The 27,766-nt window shown below is 39.0% G+C and overlaps 1 protein-coding gene across 1 annotated transcript; it reads right to left on the minus strand.

Moving 5' to 3' along the window:
* Window positions 1–4,911: 4,911 nt before the first annotated feature.
* Window positions 4,912–27,659, minus strand: poln (polymerase (DNA directed) nu). The gene is made up of 15 exons (XM_028475229.1): window positions 27,627–27,659; window positions 26,770–26,888; window positions 16,565–17,263; window positions 15,601–15,770; window positions 14,334–14,446; window positions 14,089–14,225; window positions 13,616–13,684; window positions 13,448–13,508; window positions 12,069–12,133; window positions 6,519–6,602; window positions 6,351–6,446; window positions 6,159–6,215; window positions 5,232–5,288; window positions 4,982–5,047; window positions 4,912–4,923 (listed from the first exon to the last, which is right to left on the minus strand). Exons 3-15 carry the CDS (start codon window positions 17,183–17,185, stop codon window positions 4,912–4,914), a joined length of 1,608 nt encoding a protein of 535 aa, XP_028331030.1. The 5' UTR covers window positions 17,186–17,263; window positions 26,770–26,888; window positions 27,627–27,659.
* Window positions 27,660–27,766: the final 107 nt, after the last annotated feature.

The raw sequence follows: 27,766 nt of genomic DNA on the forward strand, positions 1-27,766 counted from the left end.
AAAAATATGTAAATTATGTTTTTCGACAAACGTTGCTAGGACATGAACTTGCCTTTATTCAACTGTTGATTACAAAAGAACAAAACAAGCTATGAACAAAATTATTTTTTTCTGATGAAAGTAGAGTCTAATCTTTCAGAATCTGTTTTCAGATTTTCATAGTTAAAAAATAATTAAAAATTAGTCAAAAGGCTCTAAAATGGCTGACAGTGAGGGGGGAATGGAATGAGTTAACTGTATTTTAGATATCAACTCCTGGATGGCAGAAAACTTTCTCCAGCTTAACTAGGACAAAACTGAAGTTTTGGTTCTCAGTCCTGAGGCCCAGAGAGAGAAACTTTGACCTAAACTTCAAACAGCATCTTTGATTCCCTCTGAACAAGTTAAAACCTGGGTGTTATTTTAGACTCTGAGCTCACTTTTATCCCTTACATTAAAAATATAACATTTTTATCATTTGAAGAACAAAGCCAGAGTCTGCCCCATTCTCTCCCAGGCCAACACAGAGACGTTAATGCATGCTTTTATCACTCGTCGAATTGACTACTGTAATGCTCTGCTTTCTGGTCTTCGCAAAAAGAGTATATAAAGTTTGCAATTATTACAGAAGTCAGCGGCACATGTCCTGACGAAGACCAGGAGGCGGGAACACATTACACCCAATTTATAATCACTGCATTGGCTCCCTGTGTGTTTCAGGATCGATTTTAAGTTTCTCTTACTGGTTTTTAAGTGTCTTAATGGTCATGAGCCTTCTTGTCTTTCAGAACTACTGTTACCCTATGAGCTTTCTCGGGCCCTGAGGTCCTCCGGCGCTGGCCTTTTAATAATTCTATAAGTCAGGACACACACTCACGGTGACACGCCGTTCCAGTTATCGTTCCAGTTTTAGGATTGTTATCTTTTATGTTGTCTTTATAGTTTTAGGATTGTTATCTTTTATGTTGTCTTTATAGTTTTAGGATTGTTATCTTTTATGTTGTCTTTATAGTTTTAGGATTGTTATCTTTTATGTTGTCTTTATAGTTTTAGGATTGTTATATTTTATGTTGTTTTCATAGTTTTAGGATTGTTATCTTTTATGTTGTCTTTATAGTTTTAGGATTGTTATCTTTTATGTTGTTATAGTTTTAGGATTGTTATCTTTTATGTTGTCTTTATAGTTTTAGGATTGTTATCTTTTATGTTGTTTTCATAGTTTTAGGATTGTTATCTTTTATGTTGTCTATAGTTTTAGGATTGTTATCTTTTATGTTATTTTTACAGTTTTAGGACTATTATCTTTTATGTAGTTTTCATAGTTTTGGGATTGTTTAGGATTATCTTTTATAGTTTTGTTATGTTTCAGGATTACTATCCCAGTGTTTGCTCTGCACTAGGGGCTGTGATGGACCGTGGCAGCAGTGGTGTTGTCTGTCTCAGTGTTGGGGAATAGCTTCTGTTGCTTTGCTGGACTGGACTGGGGGCTCTGTCTCAGTGCCCTGTGCCCACGTTCTGTGTCCTGCTCCTGGTGCAGACGGCTCCTATGATGTCTCCTAACCTAGATCCTCCGTACCCAACATGTGCCACTGTCCTTATTCTGTCTTTATTTTAACTTGTGTGTCTGTGTGAGGTGGGCGGGGCTTGTATGGGGTGGGTGTATTTTTAACTGAGTAAAAGCACTTTGAGCTGCATCTACAGTATTTGTATGAAAAGGACGCCGTGATTTGTGAAGTGGAACGAATTGTAGCAAATCAAGAAGCGAGCTGACAGAAAAACACGTAATGCTGCGTTCCAGAAACTTTCAAACGCAAAGTTCAACCGAGTTTAGCGGCAGGATGTTGAAATATCTCAAACTCGGCTGACCATTATATTTTTTTCCTACTTTACTGAGTAGGAGCTACAACATCAGGTGGCGTTCCATTTCACTATTCTGAGTAGGAAGTCGGAAAAATCACAAGTTCTGAGTTTCTTAGAATGCAGCATTAGATCACGTTATGAGATGTCATTTGATCACGTGAAATTTCTGTCTTGGAGGAAGATCAGTGGTTGGATAGAAAGATTGCTCTATGTCTGATTTTTACCTTCATGTGTGAGCTCTGTAACAGATAAAAATATCTTAAGATTAAGTGCCTAAGCTGAACAACAGTGTAAATTGTTGTTGTTCAACTTTTTAAATTTGATTATCGAGTGGATCGAAATAATGAGAAACACTCAGAAATAACTTTAAATTCTCTATGATCTCTGTGTGCACCAGAGTGCCGAAAAACTGCAAAGGCTACTTTAAATTTTGAACTTTAAATGAACCTAACACCCACGTGTGTTTTTCCCTGTTGGAGAACATGCACACTGCACAACAGTTGAACCTATAATTATCCCTCTCATTACACCACCAAGCGGCCAAACGTGAAATCTTTAGAGGAGCAGTCAGTGCCGCAGGGATTTGTCCACTGATGTGTTTCTGTTTCTGTGTGAAGGGAGGGAGGAGGGAACCGGTCTACTGTGGTAAATGTAAAGAGGAATCTAAGTGCATATGAAAAGAAACACTTGTACAGGAGGTAAGTCACAGGTACTGGCGGGGTGGGGGATAAAAAAGACCAAAAAACTGCTGAGAAACGTTCAAACACACAATCCTGCAGAGAAATGGGCTTTTAGGAGATAAAAGCCGAGCGGGCACACACATTTCCCTCTGTGAGAGCTTTAGGTTTACGCCTGTACGAGCTCAATGCAGATGCTCTTTCTCTGCTGCAGTCTGACTTCATCTCAAATTAACCCTTCACTAAGGGAAGCTGAAATGTGTGTGAACCCAGTGAACTTAGTCTAACCAGCAGCGTTAGGATGAAAGTTAGTGAATGGATTCACTCATTCACCGACAGTGAAACAGCTGCCAGGCATCCCGATACAAAACATTATTATATAAATTGCGATATATCGTGATATCAATAATTACAAATTTTACCTTTGCCAGTACAAAATGGTATGAAATACAGTTTATTTAATTTGTTTTACTTGCGAGAACAAGTAAATGGGAACTAACTGTAATTCAAGTACAAATATGAAAAAAGGTATGTTTATCAAACTGTCAAATTACATTTTTCAAAAAAGTAAAACTTTTGCTTCTACAACAGATTCTGATTCTGTTAAGTTCTTAAATTCTTAAAAATAGGTAAACATACATCTATAAAAGTGTACAGTATGTTTCATGAAAATAAAGAGTGATCAACTTCCAGCTAAAATGCAATGAGGAGTGACGTAGCTTAACAAGGTCTGATGTGGTTCACTGACACCTAGTGACTGGCCGTATACGTACTATGCATATGTTAGCACAATTAAATGGTTTTTAGCAATAAAAAAACATAACATTTTTTTTTTGATTTGGACATTTTTTGGATCGATACAATAATTGCGTGGTGAAATATTGCGATCTATCGCGACATCAATTTTTTCTTACACCCTTACAATACACCCTGACACACATGTTCACTCATTCACACACAATTGTTCACCATAAACAGGTGGGCAAGATGGGAATGTCAAATCTCGCGCAAAATGTCACTATGAAATCTTGCTATCGGACAGGCTTCATCTTCCAAAACGTAAATAATGATACGACACGGACTCAACCCTCACCTATGTGTTTTGGGACAATATTAACAGGTTTTGTTGTTAAACTGGTGGCCCAATGTCAAGCGAGTGAAGCAAAAACAGACGGACATCTAAAATCTATTCAATCATACGTGTGATTTTAGCGTGCGCTTTTGGTGCATTTCTAAGGCAAATAAATATGAAATAAATAACAATAGTTAACCGTATTAAGAATGTTTGGCACAATGTTAGGAAGTTTAATCGTAAAAAAATGACATCTAATAAGGGAAAGCGGGTGAAAGAAAACGGGTAAAGTGACACGGAAATTGAGACATTTTGAAACAAAAAAATCAGGGACTGTAGCCATTCTTGGGATTCACTTATAAATAGTAATGCAGACCGCTACAATAATATTTTTTCCACCACTTTGCCGAGTAGGAACTCCAACTTTAGGTGGCGTTCCGTGTCACTTCTCCGAGTAGGAGGTTGGAAAATCCCAAGTTCTGAGTTGCTTGGAGCGCAGCATTAGATCACATTCTAAGATCACATTTGATCACACAAGATTTTGGTCTCGTAGCAAACACAGTATGATCACATGAGTGGGACTTGAGACCCTGATTTGGATAAGCAGGTGTAAAAAATGGATAAGAGGATGAAGGGCATGTTCTGATGTGGATTTGTTTTTAACTTGTGCAGCAGTTTTGTTTTAATATGACCGACGCCTGAGTCCTTTTAACCCAAACTGTCTGTTCCTGTTCCAGTGTGGAGCAAAAGTACTTTTAGGAGTTTCTTTGGGCTGTTTTAGCTGTTATTTAAAGTGACAGTGAAGCTCAGGGAATATATGAAGGAGCGAGAGCAGAGCTGACATGTGGCAAAGATCCAGAACTCTGCAGGACAGTTATATACAACCTTGAAGTTTTGGTATTTGTCGTGGTACTGGTAGGTGCACTGCCACTGCATGCTGCATTTAGTAACACACGCAAATTTGTGCTAACACAAAAGCTGCTGCTTCAAATGTAACCAAGTCCATATTTCTAGTGCAATATAATGTTTCACCTTATCGAGGCACTGCACTTATTCCAGGATTAGAAGCGCGTAAGACAAAAAGGACTTGCGCACACCAGAGAATGCGTGTAAAGCCATATTTGAATGGGAACACCCACATTTTAGGGCTGCTCCACCCACAGTGCGTAACTGGGATGGAGGCACGCAGCGACTGATTTAAGTGCAGGGGGAGAATAGCACACAGCCAAAATCAGTGTTTTTAAAAAGTAAATAGTTTTCTAACCAAAATAAGAGAAATGGATACTTGAGGCTAAAAAGTTTGAGAAACACTGCACTAAAGGGCTAGATTTGGCCCTTTAGAGACACATGACACGACAGCAGCATCAAAGAGGAAGAGCTGATCCTGACTCACCGGGTGTTTAGCAGAGATTCTCCCAGTCACAGCGCTGGTCTGGTGCCACGTGGAGGAAATATAGCTCTACAAAAAAAATATTAAAGTTAATCACATAGAATCACCACAAGTTATTTTTCCAATCTGAAAGTTTTCAGTGTTTATAATATGTAAGCAATTCACCTTAGTTTGCAAACTAAGAATATAAATTAATCCATCTGTTTAGCTGATTAGAAAGTAAAGCATACCGTTTTTTATGTTTGGGGCTCACCTTGCTCATCATACAGGAGAGAATCCCGTCCACAAATGTGGACTTGATTTTGTGAACCTGGGAATAACAGTGCAGTCGTTTATCACAATGTCCAGACATTGGCAACTGGTGGCTATATGGTGGAATTTTAGTAAATACACACGACAACTCCAAAAACATACAAAATGACAGACGGTTGATGACACAGAAGGCCAAAAAAGACAGATGAATAAAAAATAAAAAAATCACAAAATTAATAGAAAAAAATACAAAACGACAAAAGAAAAATACACAAAATAACCGACAAATACACAGAAGGCCTAAAAATACACAAAATGACAATAATAATGTGGATGACTACAAAAAACATCCAAAAATTATAGAAAAATATACAAAATTATACCAAAAATACACAAAATGAGAAAGAAAAATGAAAAATTATAACAAAAACACAAGACAAAAATACACAAAAGAACAAAAAACGACAGAAGGACCACAAAGCAACAACAGAAATGACAACAGAAAAAACTAAAATACACAAGAGAACAAAGGAAATACATAAAACAAAAACAAAAATGCAAACAACGATAAAAACAATGAGAGGAAAATATACAAACCAACAACAAAAATGGGCTGATCGAAACTATTACACGTTGCAACTAAACAAGCGCTACAGAAAAATATAACACTTTTTTTGTCATTATTTTTTATTATTCTGTTGGTTTGAGAACCATCGTCATAACCCCTCCAAAATAAAAGCTTAAAATCAAACATGAGACACATTTATAGGGATATAGGCACTGCACACTGATGCATTTACAAGTCAGAAAACAAGTTCAACCAAGCATTCGTTTTAAATGTTTTCCCAACACATTGTAAATTAGTCTGAAAGAGGACTTCACTCAGCAGACTATAGTAACTTTAATGTGATGTGTGATGATAACTTACTTGTCTATACTCCAGAATGATCTTTGGTAAAGGGTGCAGATCCTGGAGCTGCAGCAGCTGCAACAAACACACATAAACCAATGTGAGCTGAGCTTTTTAATGCTATATATCTGTTGCACTATACTGAGAAAAAGGCCTTCATAGTATATCTGTGTGTTCTGACTCATGGAGGTGAGAATTTTGCAGTCCTACCGCAGCCTCAGATGTCGAGTGCTGCTGTTTGTTGATCGTCTTGGGAAGTTTCTTGTTCTCACAGCGCTCGTGAAGACGCAGCTTCTCAAACAAAACCTTAACTCAGCGTAGCAGAACAACAATTCATGTTTATTAGGAAAATGTAAAAGGTAACAACGTAATACATACTGTGCGAAGCTGAGTGTTGCTGGTCAAGAGGAACTTTTGTCCAGCTGCTTGATGGGCCTCCTGCTCCAGCTGTTTCATTTTAGTCTGGATAAAACGAGGAGGATGTGAACGACACATGTTGACGATTATGTATCTATTAATTTTCCTTCTTTTTACTTTTTTTTAATTTTTTTGTTTGGTTGCCTAGGCATTATGTACCGGTACTTAGTAAATGCTGTACAGCCCTGTACTGTAGATAAAAGTGACGCCTACGCCTTTGTACAGTATATGTAGGGCCTCCAATTTTTTGTGATCACGCAAAACACAGACTTTACTTAATGCAACTTAATGTCTTTAATTTTATTTATTTTAAAAAGTTGCTCAAAAATCCATTTTAAAATAGGTTCAAAAAAATCTGAATAAAATATTCATCTGATGCAACAACTACAAGTAATTCTTATTATAGCATTAGCACTAGTTTATTTTGAACATATAAAGAGGGTAAAACATTTTTTTATAAAATGTGTACAAACATTGGATGTTTCTTTGCACAAGACTCCAATGAAGTATCAACTTCTATGACCGTAAACATGTTATTGTTTTGCACGTCTGCCTCACAGCAAGAAAGTCCAGTGTTCAAACCCCCAGGGTGGACAACTGGGACCTTTTTGTTTGGAGTTTGCATGTTCTCCCAATGGCTGTGTGAGTTTTCTTTGCATATACCGGTTTCCTCCAACCAGTTTTGGGTCTGTTTTTAGTCTCCACATGCTGTCGAAGGTCCTGATAGCATGTGGATGTTTTATTATTGCAAGGAAAAACATTTATTTTATTACATAATTGTGACCATCACCAGCTCTCCCTGAGGAAGGGAAAGAAAAACGTTATTAAAGGGAGAATATAAAAAGAGAGGGCAGTGTTACAGCTTGGTGAGGGAGAAAGGAACAGGGGAGAGAGAGTCAGGGTAGGACAATGGAAGGAGTGGGGAAGGATCAGCCACTTTAAATTTTGACTAAAAAATTTGATTTAGTTTTGAATTTTGTGCAATTCTCTTGTCCTTTTGTGTATTTTTACTGTAAAATATGTTTTTTTGGAGTCACATTGTGTATTTGTGTGTGTCATTTTGCAAGGTTTTTTTTTTGAGAATTTTTTGTGTATTTCTGTTGTTGTTTTATTCATTTTTATAGTATTTTTGTGTTTTTGGAGTATTTTCTGTGTTTTTATCTTGTCTTTTACTGTATTTTCCTGCAATGTTGTAATTCTTTGTTTTTTTAAAAAAATTTATTCTTGCTCTTGTTTTGTGTATTTTTCTGTAATTTTGTACATTTACTTTGGAAGCCACATAAAATAGGCCGAGGGCTGCATGTGGCCCCCGGGCCGCCAGTTGCCTATGTTTGCTTTAGATCTTCATCATCAAATCCAAAGTGTTCGCATGCAAGAGCATTTGACTTGCCTTGCTTGTTTACCAAGCGTTTTTTGCTGCCATGTTTCAAGGCCGCGAGCAACAACTTTCCACATGTTAGCCTGCAGGCTAGGCTAGCTTTAGCTTTGGAGTGGGGCAGAATAGCTTGCATGCGCGTGAATTAAACAACTCAACGTTGTAATTGCACAGCCCTCGGCAGAAGAGTCTTAAAAAGTTGACTTGGGATTTGACCAAACCAGTGTGATGAAAGGGGAATGCTGACGTGCTGTGTGTCAAAATGACACTGACATCAAAAATACATAAGAAGAGCTGAAAAAAAAAAAAAAAGGACAAAAAATACAAGCAAAAACCCCACCCTTGATAGAGTATTAATTAAGTCCAAATACTCCCAGTCAGCCTGGAGTTCATCAGCATTGACAGTCCCTGCGCTGCATAAAGATGTGTGTTTCAAACTGTTATTTTCACTGAGTGGGGTGAAACACAAACCAGCTCATTACAAGTCTGACGGATGCTCCACATCCTGACAGGCAAACGAGAGAGGGGAAGAGAAGAAGAGTGGAGAATAGAAGCAATAAAGGAGACGCAGCGAGCGAGATGGATGATGGAATGACATGAGAGAGAAGCACTGACTGACGTGTGAACACAGATTGGAATGTTTAACTAAGCAGTAGGGATGGGCGATATGGACTAAAAAAATTATCCCCACAATTTCTGGTATTTATCACGATAACGAGAAACATCACGATAAATAAAAAACTATAAATAAACAAAACAATTCCCAACTTAAAGTGTGAACAGGTTCCTTACAAACACAAATACATTTGAAAACATCAACACATTAAAAATCAGTGCATGCGGGTCACTATTAGTGTTACTGTACGAAATTAATTTATTTCCTCACTTAAAATGAAATTTTTTTCTTAAAAAAATAAAAAAAAAAAGCACATGAAAAGCACAAATAACTCCATCAGTGTTTTTACTGTTGCTGAATCTTGTTTCATTCATCTTATGAGTTACATAAAGTTATGGTTAATAAATAACTCTCTGATTTCCTATAATTAAACCAGATCAAGCTGATGATTTAATCATTCAGTATATTTTGTCTTGTGAACACATGAAATATAATTAAAAAACATTGTGTTTCACAAGCTTGGACGGATGCATAGTGACATTATTATGATAACATTTATTTCAAACAGCGTGTGACATGTTTAGCTTTTATCCTTTCATACAAGTGTTAAATCTGACCATAAACAAATCGATGGCTCTCTGTGGCTTTATGACAGTAAGACGTGTGCTTTTTATTTGGTCTATTCATTATATGGAGTGGTTAGCGTTAGCTCTTAGCCCAGTCTGTGTGTTGGTGAGTTAGCTTAGCATAGTTGAGTTTCCAGTGCATAATCGTTGCTACAGGTTCATCTCTGTCCCCGTGTTTGTGGAACTTTGGGTGGATCTGACGGAGGAACTTGGATTGGTTCACTTTGTTGGATGGTTGTCTGGTCTTAACCAAGTAGTGGTCCATGATGTATCGCTGCTCGGCAGCTTCAGGTAACCGTGACGAGCACCGCCGCCTGTAGGTGTGAGAGCTGGGGGTGGGAGGGGTGTTGCACACCGCGGCCGCGGAGGCTTCGCCGCGGAGCTTCTGTAACAAGCGTTCTGCTCCAGAGAATAATAAGTTGACAACATACAGGGGCAGTGTTGGAATGTGGAACAAGGATTTTATGGGCATTCTTGGCTAAATTGAGGGACAAATGGGCCGTGGCCTTCGCTAATTTCCGACATGGGAATTTATTGCTTATATCGTGGGATGACATATTTTTACCGGTGAGAATATTTTTGACGATAAATCATAAACAATAAAATATCGCACATTCCTACTAAGCAGGAAGTAGAATCATGGTTCCCACACTTTCCAAAACTTTTTTCAAAATATTTTACCAGATTTCCATGACTTAGTTCTGAACCGATAGGCTCTATTCAAAACCATTAGAGAGCAAAAATAAGCAGGCCTCTACAGTGTACTAGTGTAACAGAGACTACGACTAAAACTAAATAAAAACTTAACGCTGCTATGTGATTTTTTAATAGGTAGACATAAACACGACAGAGATGACCGTGAGAGGCTGGAATACTGGTAGAGAGAGGAAGGCATGAGATGAATGTAAAGTGAGGGAAACGAGGAAAAGAGTGGGTTAGCTGTTAAAACGTGTTCAGCTCATCGCCCAAAGCTGCCTCCAGACTGCTTCATCAATATTAAATAACAACCCCTTTAAAACCGTCTTTAACCCACACCGACAGCAAGGGCATGTTGGACGTATAGCAGCATTCTCTGAGGCCATATTCTTACATCAGTGTGGTGGAGGGAACATACACAAGTACATAAATATATATATATATATATATATATACAATATATACACACATGTATGAATGAAACTTCCCTGTATCAGAGTGAGCTGCAACTTTCCTCCTGCAGTACTACAGCCGAGTGAGGAAATCTATTTATAGCAACGCAGCACCAGCTGAAGACACAGCAACACTCCCGAGGTGTTGGCACCCGTTCAAAAGTGTGTACAACTAATAGGACTGTAGGGAGGTGTGCATGGAGGTCCTTATCTTGTTTACTTCTAAATAAAGTCCCATAACGTGGGTTTGTTCTGCCATGAGAAGAGACCATCATCACAGCACTGATCCAATAGAGCAGGGGTTCTCAACCTTGCGGTCGGCACCCCATTTGGGGTCGAGAGACACTGGGAGGGGGTCGCCAGATGAAACTAAGAAGATTTTTTTTTTCACAATTTGAGCCATTTTTTTAAATTTATTTTTTACCTTTTTTCTGCAACTGCACCAAACTTGCCATATTTAAACTCATCACTTTTTCTTGCCATATTTTTGCCCCTTTAAAAGCATTTTTGCTATATTACTCTCATTTTTTCATCACATTTCAATGCCTTTTCTGCACATTTTTTCCACTTTTAAGACATTTCCGACACTTACAAACCCTTTCCACCGCTTTTCACACCTAATGTTGCAGATGTTGACCCATTTTTTGGACAATTTAACCACATTCACGATATGTCATGCCCATCATTTGCTAGTTTAAACTAATTGTTCCAATACTGACCACTTTATTTGTCTGTTTTTGGCCACTCTTAATTTGCAACTTTTAACCAATTTCTGTGGTTTTTAAAATCCCATTTCACCACTTTTTCCACCATTTTTGTTCAATTTTAACCCATTTTATTTCTGATTAAAACAAGAATTTACATCTTTAAGATGACTATATACTATAGAGCAATTCATACTAAATGTCCTGAGTAACAGTGGATAATATTCAGATAAATAAATAAATGTGGTTATCACAAATTCATAGAACAATAGACCATTTTAATGACTTTATGGATGGACCCCAAAATGTCTCCCCTTTATTCCCCCTTATAGATGGAACTGTCTACACATGACTGTTCTTCAATGTTCATGTCTGTGTTCAACCACCTTCAGGTACAGTGGGGGTCCCCGGTCTCTGGCACCTTTATTTTGGAAGGCCGCGTGCTGAAAAGTTTAAGAACTTGGCCTATAGAACTGTTTCCGCAGCATGACCAGATTATTATCAGATGAGATGGATGCATTACAGCTCCAGGCTGACCCAGAATCTTTAAGCTATCAAAACATCCCACAGGAGTTTTCCACCAACGTTGGTGTCATAACAAAAGAAGGGAGGGTGTCTTAATAAAGGATCAGACTTGTCCGTGCCTCTCAGCTCCCAATGCACTTCCCAGATTAGTGTAATAGACTTTAATGTTCTCGTGCTCTTACATTAAAGGAGATTTGGGGTGTTTTTTTTCTCTGTTATTAATTCATAAACTCCAAATGAAATATATGCATGAAGTACTTGAGACGGGTTTCCCACTTACATAGGACATCTGCTTTTCCGCGATGTTGGAAAAAAGTTCACGTTACGTAACAGAAAAGTCAATTTGACACGGAAAAGTAAATGTGACCCGTTTCTTTTTTTAATATGTTTGGTACGATTTCAGGTAGTTCAATAGCCAGTAAATTCATCAAAACAGGGAAAGACGATGAAACGGAAACAAGACAAAAGTGTAAAAAGACATAGATGTGACCCTGAAACAATCTGAGACTCTACTTACCCCTAAGAAATCTGAGGTTTTCTTCAGGGTCTCTTTATCCACATGGATGCGGTGGCTCTCCATTGCTGTACACACACATAAAAAAATACATCAGAATTAGCTTTAAAAAAAATACATGTTAACCATAGGGCTGTAAATATTATCGCATTAACTTTAATTTTTTTTTTTCCACGTGACTTCATCAAAAATATCTCTATTTGTGTATAAATGTTTTTAAAGAACTTCATTGAAAGAATGTCCAATACAAAACTCTGAGATTGTTTAAATGGTAGATCATAACTACATCCAAAAACATATAAAAACAAGGTTTAAGTGAGAACCGACAGTATTATGTCATTTCTCCTCGACATCTACAGTGCACCACTAAGCAAAAGCCTGTGCTCAAAACTTTCAGATTGTTAACAATAACAGGAATAATGTTACAATCACTCAATTAATAATACCAATAATAATATTAGTTATTGTTGTCCAGTAATGCAGACAGACTGCTGTGCCTCAGCAGCTGAATGTAAAAGAGCAACAGATTGACGCTGGAATTTTCTAAACCTATGGGTTAGATTCTTTGTGCACTTTATTTTGATGGACCATCTACGTTGTTTTTTTTTTTTTAAAGTAATATTTAACAACAGTTATAACAATAATAACAGACTGACCTTTAACAAAGCGGTTCACACTCTGCATTTTTCAGTGAAAATAAATGCAATTACACATTTTATCATAATAACTGTTTCAAAGGATAAACATTATCAGAAAAAACCACAAAAAAATAAATCATGATTTATCACGGTTAGATTTTAAACTAATTTGTTACGTTTTGTAATCAATTCACACCTAAAGTTAATGTTAGTTATCAATATCGATATCGGTCCGATATTAGCCTGAAAACAAATATCAGATTCAAATTTCTGGATATTCCGATTTTTTTAATTTCATTTAATTTAATTGTAGAATACTGCAGATATTATGTTGAAGGTTTTAAAATGTATGTAACCAATTGGTTATTAATAAATGGGTCGGTTTTTCTCATCCCCACTGTTGCTGACTATTGTTCTCTGTTTGAGTGACATGACTTGATCAAGCCTTTTCTAACATTCCACACTACAAAATAAGTAATTTATTTTTTTTATTAAAGAAAAGAGAGAGAGAGGAAAATATCATGCTGATATCGGATCAATATCGGTATCGGCCAATACGAAAGGCTGCAATATTGGTATCATATCGGAAATGAAAAAGTTGTATTGGGACATCCCTAGATAATTTACAAAAACAAAGATTACTATATAAGCAAAAAAAAAAATATTATTATGGCTATGGTATACTTATTTAAATCTCAGAACTTTAAATCAATTGAATACGTAAATAAATAAAGTGTTGCTTACCTGCCAGAACAGGGATCATCTTCAGCTCCATGTTAGTATAAAGGCACCACAGCCTTTGATTCTGGACAAACCAAAGAAGAAGCATTCATTGGATACACACGTGTGTAAGAGTGTGTGTGTGTGTGTGTGTGTGTGTGTGTGTGTGTGTGTGTGTGTGTGTGTGTGTACCTTCAGGTCAGAATGTAGCTTCAAATGAAGCCTGAGAAGCCAAGTGAGGCCTGAAATGACTTGAGAAACCTGAAGAAGAAAAAAAAGCAAAAAGAAAGACATTCTTGCCTCAGAGTAAAATCACTGGAGTTTAGCACTTCTTGTTGGACTTAATGAAACTTCTTCACTTCAATAATCATGATCTAACTTTTAACGGCCAATCAGACTTGCCTTATCGTGGGCCTTTACAAAGAACAAACTTAAAATTCTGCGTTGCACCCACTTTTCTAATCACTATTCAATGATAGCGCTAGTCGCGCTCAGAAGCCACAAAATGCTGCAATGCACCAGCAAAGTCATTGCAGTGGAAACACGAGGATCTCCAGGGTGGTTCTACTGTCTGTCTGTATGCTATATGGAGCAGCTTGGCAAATCTGTTATGTGGACAACCCAGACGTCTCACATTAGAATGACATACGAACGTACAACACAACCTTCTGGGAGCCGACGGCGGGTATGGTAAATTGTCTTCTGAAGTGTTTATGGAGGAGACTCTGAAAGCAGGAGGAAGGATCTGCAGCATCGAGGAGCCAACCTGAGACTTGTGGGTCCTGGATGTGACAGCCTGCCACTGGAAGGAACAATTAGCAACACAACGTTATTGTTCTCTGTATAACCAACAAGTTGTCAAAATTCTGTCAAACAGCTACGGTTATTTGTGACTTTATACAAATCCTGCCTTGTTTCCAGTTGAGGTCTTCATTGTAAATCTGCAGCGCTGTACGTAACAGATCCTTGGCTTTGTAGCAAACCACCAGCTCAGAGCTTGAAAGCATCAGGTGCAGCAAATCTCTACAAGACACAAACAGAATAAACCTCCTAATTACAGAAGCCGTTTCAACAAACGTAAACACACAATCCAACACACTTTAGAGCAGAGGTGGTAAACTTTTATAAAAGTTGGGCCACAAACGTCTGACTGTCAAAGTTTAAAATAATGACCAATATTAGCATTAATGCCCAAAAGAACTAATGGTTTTGTCTGTTTTCTTGTCATTATGTGTATTTAAAAAGCTAAATCATTTTAGTATTCTATTGTGGGTTTTTGGAGATTTTGTATGTTTTTGCTGTTGTTTTTCATATTTAGTGAGAAATTTTATGTGTTTTTGAAAATTTTTGTTTTCATTTTGTATTTTTTGGTTATATACATATATATATTTTGTTTTTTATTGTTCCTTGTGTACATTTTTCTTTCCTTTAGCGTATTTTTGGAGTCATTTTGTGTATTTGATTACTCTTGATGTCGTTTTGTGTATTTTTTGTGTCATGCGCATATATTTTTTTTCATTTTGTGCATATTTTGTAATTTTTGCTAAAATTTTTGAATTTTATTGTTCGTTAATGTGTTTTTAAAGTAGCGATATATTTTTAGTCATTTTGTGTATTTGTGAAATTAATTTGTGTATGCTTTATGTTGTTTTGTAGATTTTTTGAGTCATTTGTGTGTTTTCAAAATAGTTTTTGTATTTATATTATCCTTTTGTGATTTTGTGTACAATTGTTGCTGTTTTGTGTATTTATTTTGGGTAGCAGAGGCCATCCCTGCTTTTCAACATGTGTCAAACCAAAGGCTGAGGTGGATTTAGTTCTAATAAAAACATGAATCATGATGTAAATTACAGTTAAGTTGAGTCCCAGTCACACTAAATTTACAAATGAAATTGATATCCCTAATATATGCAGGGGCTTGCAATTTTTGACATGTGTTTGCAAGAACACTTTTATTTTGTTTTTTGAATCCTTCAAAATTTTTTGCAAATATTACCTTAAATTACAATATTTATCAAATATTTTGGCCACAAATTAAAAGAATTTTGAAGCAGCAACTGGTATCTATGACTTATTACAAGTGAAATATCCACATTTTTTCCACACCTGAAAGTCCAAAGTCGGACACAATAATGCTTTAGAAAATCAAAGGATCGTCGTCCCTCACACACACACACCTTGTAAAGGCCTGCTGGCTGTGGTGTATCTGTTGCAGGGCCCACGCAGGTGTCTGTTCTAGTTTTAAGTACATCAGACTATCATCTGGCCCGAGCGAGTCCTCCACGGCGCTGCACTGAATATCGCTTTTCATCAGCACAAAGAGGCCACACACAGTTGTGGTGAGTTTCTACATTAAAAAGCAGAGGAGCAAAATAAACACAGAGCAAAGAAGTCACTATGTTAACAAAGAAGGAAGCAGTATGTAGCCGTGTCGGTAAACTAATGTACTACTCATAATAAGTATGACGTCAAAATTAGTTTGTAGTGTGTTTACATTAGGTAGTATGGAAAAATTGAGTATGTGAAAATACCCGAATTAGGGTGGTTCACAAATATAATTTTCACAAAATTTTGCCAGAATGCAATCTGGCAATATTTGGAAAACTCTTTTTAATACCGTTATATTGTGCAACGATACGGTAGGCCTACTATATCGGGAGATTTTTGAAGTATGCATGGTGGGCACACTAGTCATACTCAACCGGCCCCTGATGGTGTAAAATGGTCCTGGGACCGGCTTCAAGCTAAAAATCAAACATCTCTCATAAATATCATAAATAGGGCTCTTGTTTTGAAGTTTACCAAAAGTTCTGTCAGTAGCACAATGGTGGTTTTCTGAAAATTTTTGAAATGTCGGTATGAAATGTGTTACCGCAAGTTTTATGGACCAAGTGAGCACATGTTGATATTGTACTTGGTCACTTTCTCACTTAAAATGCTTTCAGAACTTTCAAAGGTGGAGAATCAACGGAGGTTTGAAAGGCATCTTGGGATACTTGGAAGTATATTTCAGTGGAAACAACAGCCATCATTGGTCATCATCTTAACCATACTTATAGTATATAGACAGTATACGCATTGAGTTTGTAGTGTATAGTACAGAGTATGCCTTTTCGAACATGGGTTGTGAGTCGTCGTTACCTGTTCTGAGTCTAGTTGAGTTGTTCCGTCTCTGTGCACCAGAGTAAGCAGCAGCACTTTGGCCTCATGGGCCTTTTTCAGCATCTGCATCTTCTCATCCGGGTTCATCTTGTCAGAATCTCTGACTCTTGTGTCCGATGTCAAAGCAGCAGTCAGACAGCTGCTGGCTTTCGATCGGATCTTGGGTTCAGTTGCAGTGAACTCTTCATGCACACGTTCAAAGCATTTCCGATCAGTCAAGGTTTTTATCAAACTGTGCTTGCCGGATTTGAAGGATGAAATATTCGTGGAATTTGGTTTCAGACTTTGTTTGCCTGACTCTGTATCTGTATCTGTGTGGTGAGAAGGAAGAACCAGTGTCTTTGATTCCTGTGCAACAACTACAGGATGTCCAGATGCAGAAGTGCTCATCTTGGTCTTCTTCATCTCACAGATTCCTCCTTCACCTTGTTTTTTCGCTTTGGAAAAAGGCGTCTTGCATTTCGGTGGACACCATGTGAGGCAGATTTTAGACTTTGGGATGTCATGTGGATCCTGAAGTTTTTCACGCTGTCTCTTTAAAGGTAATGAGGGCAATAGCGGAGTGAGATGTGAAGGACTTTGGACAGCAGCCACACACATGTTGACGCCTGTTACTGAGGTGCAGTTTTGTCCGAGTTTTAAAGCTGTGTCAGCAGATCTGTCGCTTTCACATGTTGTCTATTCAGGGAAACAAGATAAAAAAGTAGAAAATTAGGCACAATATTGAAACTTTATTACTAATTTGAGCTCCATCTAAGATTTATGTTTTTACGACGGCATATTTTGTTTAAGAATAAAGTTGTAGTTTTATGAGAATAACGTCGTATCGTAATTAAATCCTCATATTATGAGATTAAAGCCTTAATAGTTCAACATTAAAGTTTTAATATTTCAAGGTTAAAGTCGTAATATTTCGAGAATAAAGTCATTTTATGAGAATACAGCTGTATCGTAATAAACTCTAAATTTTATGAGATTAAAGTCATAATATTTCAAGATTAAAGTTGTAATACTTCAAGAATTAAGTTGTAGTTTTATGAGAATAGTCATATCTTGATAAAATCGTAATTTTATGAAATTAATTCATATTTCAAGATTAAAGTCATAATATTTCGAGATTAAAATTGAAATTTTTCGAGAAAAATGTCATAATTTTATGAGACTAAAGTTGTCGTTTCATGAGAATAAAGTCATACCTTAATAAAATTGTAAGTTTATGAGATTGACGTCATAATATTTCAAGATTAAAGTCGTAATATTTCAAGATAAAAAATTTAATAAAAGAATTTTGTCAGCGTTGCAGTCACTTCAACAGGAAATTCTGTCTCTATTCTCAAAATATTACAACTTTAATCCCAAAATATTACCACTTCAATCTAATAAAATAACAACTTTATTCCCATAAAATTATTACAACTTTGATCTTGCAGTGCTCATATTTCTTTTGATTTTGAACGTGGCCCTGACACGCCGTTGTATGTTTTAGTTATTAAAACATTTTATTTATGTATTTATTTTTATATACTCATATTTTGATGAATATTTTAATGGATATTCAGGGGAATACAAAATACAATTTGTACTTGTATAATTAATTCGGGATGTCAGCGCTGCCAGAGATATTGACATTGAGATTTGTGTGAATCAGCTCCCTGAGGGAAGTCTTCCTCATTTCCCTGTAAACACAGCCCATGTTCCTGCTGACAAAGTCATGCACCTCCCGGTGGGTGCAGAATATAGATAGAAAAAGCACGGCAGGCCGCGGCACGCAGCCAAGAACTGGGCTTATGGAGGAGAGCGGTGAGTCTGCAGCTGACAGTGGCACTGTGAGCATCTCTCTCCTTTAGATCATTTCTGCATTTAACTGCCTCCTGTCAATGATGGAGGTCTTATCAAAAATGTATTAGTTTAACAGCTTTTTATAACAGGTGATCAGAGAAAAACAGAAACATTTATCAGTATAGACACAAAAAAAATCCCAAGAAAAACACTTTTTATTGCGTTTGTGCAAAGTATCAACAAAGCTATAGCAACTAAACGACCTTATAGCATTTCTCTGACATAAAACCCACAAAGCTTTAATCATCTTCAGGGTAATGCAATGAGTAATTACTAATTAAACTAAAAGACATCAGTGCAAAGGGGCAGAATGAGGTGTTATGATGACATCAGACAGTAATCATCATGTGTGCGGAAGCTATAAGTTGCTATGTTTTGCTGTTTTTTTTTAATATACAAACAAAGACTTACAGCCAGCGTGAAGCAGTAGTGAGTACTACAGATCCACGCATGCCTTCAGCTGAACAAGGAAGACGCATTATAATATCTACGCTACCATGGCAACCATGGGATGACTTTAACTTGAACAAACCAGTGTGAGTTAAGCAAATGGAGAACTTCCTTGAGTAATTACTACGTCACAGTCAGCCTAACATCAACCTCCACAAGCCTGAGTTTAAAGAGATTTTTTATTGCATTTGGAGCTTCTCTTTCCTGTTAGTAAAGCTTAGAAATTATAGGTTTTAAGTTAAGATGTCTTTGTTATTTGGGTCAAGGTTCATTTTAAACCTTGTGCCTGAATGGCTGCAGGTTTTCGAAACCAGGATGTTTTGTGCGCCGACTTCTTACACTAAAAGCTGCAGCTTTAATTCAAATTCTATCAAATTAATTTTAGGAGATGACTTTAAATATCACATTTAAATATAGTGATGTAAAGATTTATCCTAAATCGGCTAAAAATCGATGCAAATAAGAGCGGATTAAAATCGATACTGTGCAGTATGTGCTTTGATACTCTGCTTAAACAACAGGGGGCGCTATGACTGTTTTAGTGACACTTGTTTAGACCTCACGGCTCTGGTTCAGCCGAATGTGCGGCGGATGAAGAGCTTTAATCAGGTCAAAAAAAGGAGACCCTGCCCGAATGAAGCCGATGTCTCTTTAAACCTGAACCCGTTTCAACAACACACTATTCACGTCGGTGCACATGCACGTACCGGTAGAAAGATCCGAGGCGAGTCAGCATCCATTTGTGCATATTTCTTGCACTAATCGAAACACATCACCTGACTTACTGCGCAAAGTCCAAACCATGCCGAGCTCGTGGTATAACGATCAAAATTGAGCTCGAACCGTCAGCACGGAGTGACACGCAACGCACACGATTCCAAGCCAGGTACATAAGAGAGCTGTAACGACGAGGTGACGTTACACATGGACTGTTATAATGTATACATGGTAAATTGTGTGAACAGACTGGCAGTGCTTAATGAAATTAAGAAGACACATTCTGTGGTATTGATTTAATGAATTTACTTAAATTGACATCATGAGGACAGGTGATGAAGCACATGGTTGAGGCCACAGGGTTTCAGCATTCATCTAGTGATAAAAACAGAAAATACATTTTAAGATACTGTAATTGATAAATAACTTAGCAGTGACATGATAGATAAAACCATTAAATATGTTCTCTTATTCTGGGTGTGATTGAAATGCAATATACAGCAATGCTTACCTGTGCATGGTCTCTTCCTCTTTCCTGTGGTGTCCTGGTGAAAGAATTCCCCGGGGGCTGTGGACACCTTTTTATAGTTCCAGGTGGGAGAGACCAAGAGGGACTAAGGAACAGGGGAGCTTGATGTTTAGAAATCAATGTAAATAATTAGTTTAATCATTTAGGGGATCTGAATAAGGGTAATTATATTAAGAGAGGGTTATTGTTTATGATGGTGTCTGTTAAGAATTATTTGTGTAAATATTTATGTTGTACTTTTAATATGTAAATCAAATGTCACCCCATGCTTGGTACAGACTAATTAAGGATGCACCTGTATATAGGGACCTCCATTCTGGTCAGTAGTGAGTTGAGTGGAGATTGAAATGCACTGTGCTTGTGGTGCCAATGGAAAATAAAAAGACAAAAACCTGATGCATCAAAACTCTGGAGCCTGGTTGCCTCATTGATTGCCTCCACTGCTACGGTTGCTCTTTGACAAGTGGTGTCAGAAGTGGGATCAGCAGGACTTTAAGGAGGAACCATGACCAGAGGAAAGACAGGGGAGCTGATGGTGGAGCCAGATGATGGTGAACCAGCTACCTCAGCAGAGCGGCAAGGTGCATCAGCAGCCAGCAGCCCGGACGGGTTGGAGGAGTTGACAAACTTGGTCAAATCTCTGGTCCATTCCCAGGCATCAAGGGACCAGCAGATGGAAAAGGAGTCTGGACGCCAAGACCAAAGATGGAGAAGTATGCAACACCAGTTTACTCAGATTCAAGCACAAATGAGAGAATTAAAAGAGGACTATGAGAACAGAGTTCTTGGTCCAGACGGACACAATGATGACATTGATTATCATCGTGGAGCTCCAAACCAACTCCAGCAGCAGGAGGAGCTACAGCAACCTACCCCAGGGAGGACACCTAGCATCCAACGTGAGCCAAAGCTGTTACCGCTCTCTCATAGTGAGGATATTGAACATTACTTGACAACGTTTGAAAGGATTGCGACTGTCTGCCGTTGGCCAAAAGAAGAGTGGGCTATCCAGCTGATCCCTCTACTCACTGGTAAGGCACGGAGTGCGTATGTCCACATGGATATTGCTGACACGGAAGACTATGATAAACTGAAAGATGTCATTTTGGCCAAATATGAGATTACAGCTGACACCTATAGGCGACGGTTTCGTTCCCTGGACATCAACCAAGGTGAATCCCCCCGTGAACTCTATGTGCGGCTGAAGGATCTGTTCAATAAATGGACAAGGCCAGAGACTTCCACAGTTAAAGACATCTCAGAGATGTTAATACTGGAGCAGTTTTTGAGAATGGTGGGACCTGAGCTGGAAGTCTGGATCCGAGAACGGGACCCGAGGTCGGCAGAGGAGGCTGCCCGTCTTGCAGAGGTTTTCCTCTCAGCCAGAACAGGAACGGGATCGAGACAAACCACCTTGGGCCGAGACAACAGCTTTGCCAGACGTAAGTCCAATGGGGGTGAGAGGAGTGGTCATTCTCAGGTCAGACATCAGTCTAGCTCTAGACAACCTTCCCCTAGTCGACCAAATAGCAATAAGAATTTTTTTTCTGCATCCAAGCCAGACATACGTTGTTATCAGTGTAATGAGTTTGGTCACACCCAATACACATGCCCTGCCACCAGACAAAATAAGCCCTCTCTTCTATGTTCATTTCCCAGACCCACCCACCCAGCACATGCTCCAGTTCAGGTTGAAGCACTTACTACTCCTGCATTAGTAAATGGCCAACGAAAGGAGGCTCTTCTTGACTCGGGTTGTTTTCAGTCTGCTGTTCTGCCTAGTTTAGTGCCAAGGGAAATGTGGGGTGAGATGACTTCCAACATTAGTTGTGTACATGGGGATGAGAAGTTGTATCCCACAGCGGAGATTTATCTTACAGTAGGGGGTCAGACTTATCTTCTTACTGTAGCATTAGTGCCCACACTTCCATATCCAGTTGTTCTTGGTCATGATGTTCCAACTCTGCTTGACTTAATAGAGCAGGAGAGACAAGTTGCACACCACAAACGTCCTGTTAATAGGCCAGTTCAAAGTGCCCAACCAGCAGTATGCAATAGTGTAATGACTAGGGCTCAGAAAGAAAGAAATACCCTAGAAATGTTACCGTTTTTTCATTCTGACCTCGGATCAGAACCAGTGAAGCGACGTAAGTCAAAGGCCCAGAAAAGGAGAGAAAAATTGTGGAGTACAGCCAGAATCCAGGTTGATGAAGCATGCCCCAAACAGGTTAATAATGACGTTGTCCCTTCTGATATTGTTAAACTACAGCAAGCTGACCCCACACTAAAACCATGGTTTGAAATGGTCTCAGAGGTGGAAGGAGTGAGGAATGGCAAAGTAAATTGTGTCTCTGACATAGACTATGTTATTAAAAATGGCATACTTTACCAGCGTCAAGGTGAAGCTGAGACTTTGGCGGTACCACAGAGCCTTACATATAAGGTAATGGAGCTGGGTCACTCAATCCCATGGGCAGGCCACCTAGCGTTCCAAAAAACTCTCCGCAGGGTAGGCAGTAGGTTTGCATGGCCTGGAATGTATACTAATATTAAAAACTTCTGTGCATCCTGTGAGACATGTCAGTTAACATTCCCTAGAATGGTAGCCCGTGCTCAACTACAGCCACTGCCGATCATAGATACACCATTCGAAAGAATAGGCATGGATGTAGTGGGTCCCCTTGAGAGGACAAGCTCAGGGAATCGATACATTTTAGTAATCTGTGACTATGCCACTCGTTACCCCGAAGCCTTTCCTCTTAAGGCTGTGAAAGCTAAACATGTTGCTAACTGTCTTCTACAGCTCTTTTCAAGGGTAGGCATCCCTAGGGAGGTTCTCACTGACTGTGGCACAAATTTTCTTTCTAAGATGTTAAAGCAGGTGTATCAGTTGTTGGGGATAAAGCGTATTAAGACCACTCCCTACCACCCCCAGACAGACGGTTTGGTTGAAAGGTTTAATCAAACTTTGAAAAATATGTTACGCAAGTTTGTATCCCAAACTGGGTCAGACTGGGACCAGTGGCTTCCCTACCTACTGTTCGCCTACAGAGAGGTTCCACAAGTGTCGACAGGGTTCTCCCCCTTTGAACTGTTGTACAGTCGGCAGGTGAGAGGCCCACTTGACCTTCTGAAAGAACATTGGGAGAAACCAAAGGCTGAGCGTGACAATGTGGTGGCCTATGTCCTGAAGATGAGGGACAGATTGGAGCAGATGACGGCACTGGCACATGAACACATGAGATCGGCGAAAGAGAGCCAGAAGACCTGGTATGACAAGAGTGCCAGAGAAAGAACTTTCCATCTGGGGCAAAAGGTATTGCTGCTGCTCCCATCCAATGACAGTAAGCTGCTGGCAAGATGGCAGGGACCGTATGAGATTACGAAATGTCTGGGTAAGGTCACCTATGAACTGTACATGCATGATAAAAAGAAAAAACATCAGGTATTTCATGTTAACCTGTTGAAAGCATTTAAGGAGCCTTCCTTTGAGCACTCTATCCAGAACCTTCTCATCTGTCCTGCAATGGAAGAGGATGAAAAGGAGCCATTACTTCTTCCCGACATTGCTGAGCATGCTGCAATGGATGTATCGCATCTGACCGTGGTCCAGCAGGAGGAGGTGAGAGTACTTTTGGATCCGGAGCTTTTCCAACACAAGCCGGGTTTTACAGACCTGGTCCAGCATAAAGTCCACCTTAAGCAGGATGCTCTTCCCAAGCGCAAGAGCTACAGGATCCCGGAGAGGTTGGTGCCACGGCTTAAGAAGGAGATCGACTCTATGTTGCAGATGGGCATCATTGAGACGTCAACCAGCGAATGGTGCAGCCCGGTGGTATTGGTTCCGAAAAAGGACAGTTCATTAAGGTTCTGCATTGACTTCAGGTACCTGAATTCTGTATCAAAGCTTGAATCCTACCCAATGCCTCGTATTGACGAACTGCTGGAAAGAGTGGGAAGGGCAGAGTTCATTACAACGCTTGACCTAAGTAAAGGGTATTGGCAGCTGGCCCTTGCGCCAGAGACAAAAGAGCTCACAGCTTTTGTAACACCCTACGGCAAATTCCAGTTTCAGGTGATGCCATTTGGTCTCCAGGGGGCACCGTCAACTTTTCAGCGACTTATGGACCAAGTGCTGAGAGATGTGTCACAGTTTGCAGCAGCTTATCTGGATGATGTGATTATCTACAGTCGCTCCTGGACGGACCATGTTTCTCACCTTCGCCAGGTGCTACACCGGATTAAGGATGCGGGTCTAACCATTAACCCGGGCAAGTGTGCACTTGCACGCCACCAGGTAGAGTACCTAGGCCATGTTGTTGGACAGGGGGTTGTCAAGCCTCGGGTGGGGAAGGTGGATGCTATCCATTCTTATCCTGTGCCGACCACAAAGAAAAAGGTGCGCTCTTTTCTTGGATTGGTGGGTTGGTACAGTAAATTTGTTCCTCATTTTGCTTCTCGAGCAGCCGTATTGACTGAACTCACCAGAGCCTCAGCACCGAACAAAGTAAAGTGGACTGACGAATGTGACAGAGCGTTCAGCGACCTCAAGGCAGCTATCACAAGTGAGTCTGTTCTCCACAGTCCGGATTTTTCTCGCCCGTTTACACTACAGACGGATGCTTCTGGTGTTGGCCTGGGTGCAGTGCTTCTGCAGGACATTGAGGAGGTGCGGCGCCCTGTTCTTTTTCTGAGTCGGAAACTACAGGACAGAGAGACAAGGTACTCAACAGTGGAGAAGGAGTGCCTAGCAATGAAGTGGGCAATCAGTGCTCTACGGTATTATCTGCTGGGACGTCACTTCCTTCTTGAGACGGATCATCGATCGCTACAATGGCTAAACAGGATGAAAGACTCCAATATGCGTCTTACCGGTTGGTATATCTCTTTGCAGCCTTACAACTTTACAGTACAGTACATTGCTGGAAAGGACAACCTGGTAGCAGACTGTCTTTCCAGAGTACATGAGAATGGAGGTACTGTACTGCCGGAGAAGGGGGAGGAAATGTAACGACGAGGTGACGTTACACATGGACTGTTATAATGTATACATGGTAAATTGTGTGAACAGACTGGCAGTGCTTAATGAAATTAAGAAGACACATTCTGTGGTATTGATTTAATGAATTTACTTAAATTGACATCATGAGGACAGGTGATGAAGCACATGGTTGAGGCCACAGGGTTTCAGCATTCATCTAGTGATAAAAACAGAAAATACATTTTAAGATACTGTAATTGATAAATAACTTAGCAGTGACATGATAGATAAAACCATTAAATATGTTCTCTTATTCTGGGTGTGATTGAAATGCAATATACAGCAATGCTTACCTGTGCATGGTCTCTTCCTCTTTCCTGTGGTGTCCTGGTGAAAGAATTCCCCGGGGGCTGTGGACACCTTTTTATAGTTCCAGGTGGGAGAGACCAAGAGGGACTAAGGAACAGGGGAGCTTGATGTTTAGAAATCAATGTAAATAATTAGTTTAATCATTTAGGGGATCTGAATAAGGGTAATTATATTAAGAGAGGGTTATTGTTTATGATGGTGTCTGTTAAGAATTATTTGTGTAAATATTTATGTTGTACTTTTAATATGTAAATCAAATGTCACCCCATGCTTGGTACAGACTAATTAAGGATGCACCTGTATATAGGGACCTCCATTCTGGTCAGTAGTGAGTTGAGTGGAGATTGAAATGCACTGTGCTTGTGGTGCCAATGGAAAATAAAAAGACAAAAACCTGATGCATCAAAACTCTGGAGCCTGGTTGCCTCATTGATTGCCTCCACTGCTACGGTTGCTCTTTGACAAGAGCTTTTCTTACATTTCCATTTTATATATATATATATATATATATATCCATTTGTGCATATTTCTTGCACTAATCGAAACACATCACCTGACTTACTGCGCAAAGTCCAAACCATGCCGAGCTCGTGGTATAACGATCAAAATTGAGCTCGAACCGTCAGCACGGAGTGACACGCAACGCACACGATTCCAAGCCAGGTACATAAGAGAGCTTTTCTTACATTTCCATTTTATATATATATATATATATATATATATATATATATATATATATATATATATATATATATATATACACACATTTGTTCAACTTCGCATGGTGATAAATAAAGAAATGTGCAGTTATTGTGGTTTGAGTTCAAACAGTTGAAACGGTGTGTAAGGAGGTTATAGGAAGAAAATCTTAGTTAAAAAATATCTTGACAAATTGAATTAAAAAAAAATTCAGAATTTAAATTTTGACTAATCTGTTTTTTTTCTCCAAAATATGATCTCTATGTATTCAAAATGAAAAAAGTTAAGTGCATCACTACATCCAAATCTTTGATTTGAGGTTTTTTTTCTCTCTCGAATCGAATTGTTGGTTGAGTGTATCCTTACACCTCTACATACAGTATATAGGTAATTCTTTCTTTTTTCATTTAACCATCTTTGAGGAGCAGTGGGAGGAACTGTTCAGTGACCAGGGAGCAGTTGGACTTGTTAATGGGCCCATAGTGAAGTTCTGTGACCCTCCAGTTACCAGCCTGCTTCCAAAACCAATTGGCCACCACTGTCACCTTTATCAATATCAATACTAATATTTGAAGTGACACTTGTGTAAATTTGGCTCACTTGAGAGCTGTCATGGCGCTGCTGGTTGCCACAGAGAAGTGGAGGTCTGAACCTTGACCTTCTCGTGACACAGTCATTGGGCCGCGTTGGTGCAGGAAGCTGCTTCCTCTCAGAGTCCTCTGTAAAAAACAAAAGAAGGAAGCTTTTTTTGTATCTAGTCATCACTTTGGATCACGTCTTGGATCAATAAACCTATTCTGTGATGTAAGCATGTTCAAGCAAACGTGTACACAGCGCGTGAGTTCTGCGCAGAGTGTGACCGCAAGGTCGGTCAGCGCAATAAATCTGAGCCGGGATCAATCATCTGACGTCTTGTTACAACACAACCTGCAACTTGTTTGTGTGTGTGTGTGTGTTGGAGTTGACTCAGCATAGTCTCAAATGCCTCCATGCAGCTGAAATATGAGGAGAGACAGCAGCTTCACAGTGCTGAGTCTCTACAGCTCTCACGTGTCATCACGGAGAGGAGTAGAACATGGCTGACAGCCTGATGCAGCTCTACCTACAGATGTACTGCTGATTTCATTATGACTTAAAAATACTGTACCTGAGACACTGAGTAAAGCTAAAATATTTGAAGACTTCATTTGTTATATTTTTACATCCAATAGGACTCTTTTCTTTTGTCTCAGTTGTATTGTTATGGATTTGCTATTATTTTTAGCTTTAATCCTGGCTTTGTTGAATCCTAAAAGTTGCCTATGGAAAAGACTATCCTAGTTCTCATACTTTGTCTGCTTGAGAAGAAAAGAAAGAATGTCTTCTCTTTCCATCTATCCCAAACATATTTTACTTCATAGTAAAACCATTTATTCATCTTTTCTTTGAAAAATCAGGGAGACGAGGGAGAAAGTTACCTGTACAACCTTCGACCTAGCAGTAACGCCATGTTCTTTTTTTCCCTAAAGGGCAAAGTACTTAAACAGTATTCTAGCACCATCTGTTGGTCCATAATATAAGTACAGATACATGTTAAAAACGTGTGTATTTTACAAAA

This window comes from Gouania willdenowi, chromosome 18 (assembly GCF_900634775.1).
Source record: "Gouania willdenowi chromosome 18, fGouWil2.1, whole genome shotgun sequence".
NCBI classification, from domain to species: Eukaryota; Metazoa; Chordata; class Actinopteri; order Blenniiformes; family Gobiesocidae; genus Gouania; species Gouania willdenowi.